The sequence below is a fragment of the Kryptolebias marmoratus genome, linkage group LG23 (genome assembly GCF_001649575.2).
Source record: "Kryptolebias marmoratus isolate JLee-2015 linkage group LG23, ASM164957v2, whole genome shotgun sequence".
NCBI classification, from domain to species: domain Eukaryota; kingdom Metazoa; phylum Chordata; class Actinopteri; order Cyprinodontiformes; family Rivulidae; genus Kryptolebias; species Kryptolebias marmoratus.
In genome coordinates this window covers 1,287,552-1,292,280 of record NC_051452.1, presented here as the reverse complement: position 1 = coordinate 1,292,280, position 4,729 = coordinate 1,287,552, and the positions used below count along the sequence as shown (strand labels likewise).

General features: G+C 40.1%; 1 protein-coding gene across 4 annotated transcripts in view; it reads right to left on the bottom strand.

The window, feature by feature from the left end:
• Nucleotides 1-4,729, bottom strand: part of LOC108249474 (gamma-aminobutyric acid receptor subunit beta-3) — a 64,260-nt gene that overhangs the window by 27,033 nt on the left and 32,498 nt on the right. For all 4 annotated transcript variants that reach the window (XM_017438879.3, XM_017438880.3, XM_017438881.3 and 1 more), the window contains one exon: nt 718-938. In XM_017438879.3, coding sequence (XP_017294368.1) covers nt 718-938 — 221 coding nt within the window. The remainder of the gene's footprint in view (nt 1-717; nt 939-4,729) is intronic.

Here is a 4,729-nt window from a genome sequence, read left to right as displayed (position 1 = left end):
GCATTCTGATGTTAACAGGAAGTGACGTCACGTGTCTTCTTCCTGAGTTATTCGGGGTTATTTTGTATTCCATGCTACACAAACCCACAAAGAAGAGACTAGACCACAGAAACGGTGGCGAATTGCTTTGGAAACAATAAATATTGGGTTAAAGTTGCGGAAAAGTTGCGGTGTTTTGGACAAAGTTGCAAAAAGTTGCAATTTCACGGGGTTTGCTTGATTTTGCGTTAATAGCTGTGATCGCAACATCGCGAAATCCTGGAGGGTCTGAAAAGAATCCGATAATTGGTGCAAAAATAGGTGGTTTTTGGAGCAGCCTCCAAACATTGGCATGTCACGGTGACAACTTCTTTACCGTGTGTTTCTGCTCTAACCGTGTCCTCTCTCAGCTTCCGTACGTTCGGGAAAACGTTCATTTAGCTGAGCATCGAAGCCAAAATCTACAGCACGACGAATATTTTCTTAACAAATTTTTTTTTTTTTTTTTTCAAAATTATGGATCTAGACAAAATGTAATTGCTAAGAAAATCCATCCTATATTCACGCAATCCAAACAGAAATAACAGGACTTTTCGTACTTTTTTGACATTTTTTAGTCGATGAAAGAAAGAGATTATTACAACTTTTCCTGTTTTTAAAACCCTCCATGATACCGCTGTTCGGACGAAACGTGGCAGAAAATGCCTGAACTTCGATGCAGGCCGGGAACAGACCTACCTGAGCCCGTAGAGGACGGTTCCGTCGGGATGCAGGCGGATCATGCGGTTTTTCACCGTCACTCCGTGGACGAAGGACTTCTTGTCGTTGAGGAAGTAGGTGTCGGGGACCCAGAGCTGGTCGGCCACCCTGTTGTCCAGGGTCAGGTTTAGGGGGATCCCTATGTAGGCGAGACGCTTGTCCCTCCAGTACTGCTGGAAGTACATGGTCAACGTGTAGTCCTACAGAGGGAACAGAGCGGCGAAAACGCACAATGAATGCATACATGCTGCTCGAAAGAAGCGTTACTGTCTGTCTTTGAAGTGATGTTTACGTTGCGTGGTGGAGCATCGTAAAAAACCGGAGGGAGCGCGGACCGTTCCACCTTTGGAAATGCGCTGGCCCATACAGCAACATGCCTTTGTGTTGACGTTGGAGGAAGGCTGACTCATCCAGCCTCATTTGAAGACTTTCCATCGAAGGTTTCACCTGATTTTCAAAGAACTATCTCTCCCACATTTGCTATTCCCCGGCACAGCACGCAGCGATTCACAAAGTTAACGTGCACGTCGCCTAAAAGCCTTTTCAAACCCACGTTTTTCTTCAATTTATTCAAATGGACTGACACTTGGGCTTTCGAATGCAGCGAATTGCTGTCACCTCCGCTCAAATGGCTGATTTTTTTTTTTTTTTTTGGTTGCTAATGCAGTTTTACTAAATGCCAACGTGCAGTTATTTGCTTTTCATTTGAATCCAAAAGAAAAAAAGAGGTTTCTGCTTCAACTAAACACTCGATTGCATAATTTTCATAGGTCGTACCTGATTTGTTCGTCCAATAGGTATTTTCTTAAATGTGCCACTATGCAAAAAACCTCGGAGGTCTTTTATTTTTCGTTTGTGCGAGTGTAAAGTTTCGTCTTCGTACTTTCATAGAGGTAACTTGGAAACAAAAGTACAGTTGTTGCAACTCTCAGAGCCACGTGAAATTATGTTATTTGGTCAAATAAATCTCCAATTTGCCAATTTTTGAGTCCATCTTTCAAGTATGAAGTAAACTACTCACAACAGCAATAATCAAACATCCAGTAAACTCTGGTGTAACTTCATTTATTCACATATAGTTTTTTGTGTGTTTCAGTACAAAATATGCTAGCATTCAGTTCCTATTGAGTAAAAAAGCTGTTTGTTCTTGTGTACCGTTATTTTTTTTACAGTACATTGTCAGCCCTAATGCTAGGAAACCGTTTTGGCTCTATTTTGACATTATTTCTAGTCTAATTTTCCATTTACTTTACCACTTGTAGCTCAAAGTACCCGTGCAGTACTTTGAATCTGTGCTAGCATGCTAATAGGCTAACCTGAAAGGCAAACTTTACACGCAAATTTATTTTTTAAATTAAAGTTCAGCTCTTTTAAAGTATGGTTTCATGGAAAGGTTATTGCTGCTTGTAGTAGATAGCCATTTGAGTGGCCTGGGTTAGAAAAAAAAAGGATTTAATCGTCGCTGGTTTGACGAGCCTACAAGCTATTGGCAAGCTAACAGCTAATCCAAACAGGGACACGACCAAAGTGCATTGCTGCCAACTTAAAACTTATTTTAAACATTTCGTAGCATTTCATGTGTACTTTACAAACCTGTCAGTTCCACATTTCAGGGTCATTCCAGCAGAAATATTATAATATTTTAGCTGGAAGTGTTTTAGCTGCAGCTAGCTGATGGCGCCGCCGTTTGCGCTAGCAAACAACATTAGAAATGTTTGTAAATACCCTTTGTTTTGCGAATTTAAGCAGTGTAATGCCTTAGGAAGGAGTGTTCACGTGAAATGCTATGATATCTTTGCGACCGGAGCCGTTTGAGACGGCGGCGGTCCACTTTGCTCGAGTTAGCCACTAGCGCATCCACACGGCGACAATTAAACGCCGTTCCTCCAAACTGAGGTCGCTCACCGAGTCACCTGCAACAGTAAGGACACTGATCGTTTGTAGCCTTTTCTACAAACCTATCATATTGGTTTTTAAAAAAAGACGAAACTACAAATGCTAGCTTTACCATTTCGAGTAGCCTGCTAGCATGCTAAAACAGAATTAGCCCCAAACAAACTGTCCAGCTTACTCAAAAGATACTAACTGTTCGCATCCTTCCCACAGAACGCCATTTCAAAAGACATCCGAGTTAAATCAAATTTTACAGATGGGCTTTTTTACTTATTTTGGATCAAATATTTCTCATATCTTCCAGACTGTCAGATCCCCAAATAAAAGCCACAAAAGGGACATTTTTGCGAGAAACACTTCAAGTCCAGTCATGAGGCTATTTATAGTCTTGATTTTGAAATGTTTTTTTTTGTTTGTTTGTTTGTTTTGCAGTGATTCAAGTAATTTTTAACGAGACCACTTCCCTCCCGTCCCTTTTTCCTACCACATAATCGCCTTACCCAGGCTCCTCTATTTCTGCTCTTCTCTCTGTTTTTTCACCTCTTTCCTCTCGTCTCTCCTTTTCTCTGGGCGTTGCAGTGATCTTCCTTCCCCCAGCCCCCCTTCTGTGGAGTTGAAATGAAACTGGCCTGCGCCGAGCTGGCACCGGCGACGGCACACATGTCCCCGCGGTGCCGCAGTGTTCAGGCTCACACCGAACAGACACCACAAAGAGATTTAAAGAAAAGAAAGAAAGAAAGAGCACGGCTTTCCAAAAATGTTCGTGTCGTTCTTGGTCTCCTCGCTTTTTCGGTCCGAGCTCAAAACTGCGCAGATGAACTTCGCTCCCGTAGACGTGAGTGGCGGAGGGTCTTAGTCAGCACAGGAACCAGATTGGTCGCGCAGCGGGTCGGAGGGGAAGCTCGCTGGCGCCGAGCCACCAACGTACGGCGTTCGAACCGTGACACGTTTGCTCTGAACTCACACGCAGCCCAATTACAGTCGCTGTAAATTATACGGGAGAAAACGTCTGAAATTACCGGAGCAATTAGTCTTGTACTATCATTATCTGTTAGCACCCGCCCCGGCTTTAAAACAAAGCTCATACGCTCGATTCCAGTTCTGTTAGAAGTCAACAGCTCTTTCTAATAAATGCCTACACCGTTACTGATACTTAAATCCCTGTTTTAGTATTTATATGACTTGATCCCTACTGTCCTTCATATTAAATATCAATATCAACATTGGTATCGATTTTCAGTCCCTCCAGGATTTCGTGGGGCATTTTCCTAAAAGTTGCGATGAAAAGTTGTGATTTTTTTTTTACTAAAATCAATAAAAAAACATAACTTTTAACATATAAACCAAAAATACTTCCTAGTTTTGTAAGTTTTTTTTAGTTTTGATACCTAATTTAGTATTATCCTTAATTTCACCTAATATTAGATATCGATATCAACATTGGTATCGATATTGTGGCTACCAGTTATAATATCGGTTAAAATTTTTGTATTGTAGTTTATAAACGCTCTACTTGGGAAAAAACAAAAAAAACCTTGTTTTAATTTGTTCTCAAGCACACTTTTGCGTGTTTTTTCAGAGAAGAATTAAGGGGAAAATTGATTTATTATGATAGAAAAAAAGTATTTCCCGTGTACCCGGAAAATTTTGCTTAAATTCTGTCTCGGGTTTTAACTAATTTTTGATCCACAGAAGAAGGAAAAAAAACAAACCAAATCCTTTCTGGTCATGAAAGTTTATTCAATAATTAATATTATCGCAATACTCAATATTATCGCAATACTTGACATTATTGCAATAGAGAATATTATTGCAATAATTAATAGTTTCGCAATAATCAATATTATTGCAATACTCAGTATGATTGCAATATTAAATAATATAGCAATATTCAATAATATCACAAAACTCAGTATCATTGCAATACTCAATATTATTGCTATACTCAATAATATCGCAATTGCTGCTTTTTTGTGCAGCTTTACTTCTTTAGTTATGAATAATAGAAAATCAGACATTTTTGACTGGACAATAATGAATGTTATCAGACCTATTGAAGAATCAGCAACCCTGCTTTGGCCCCCCTCCCTCCTACTGT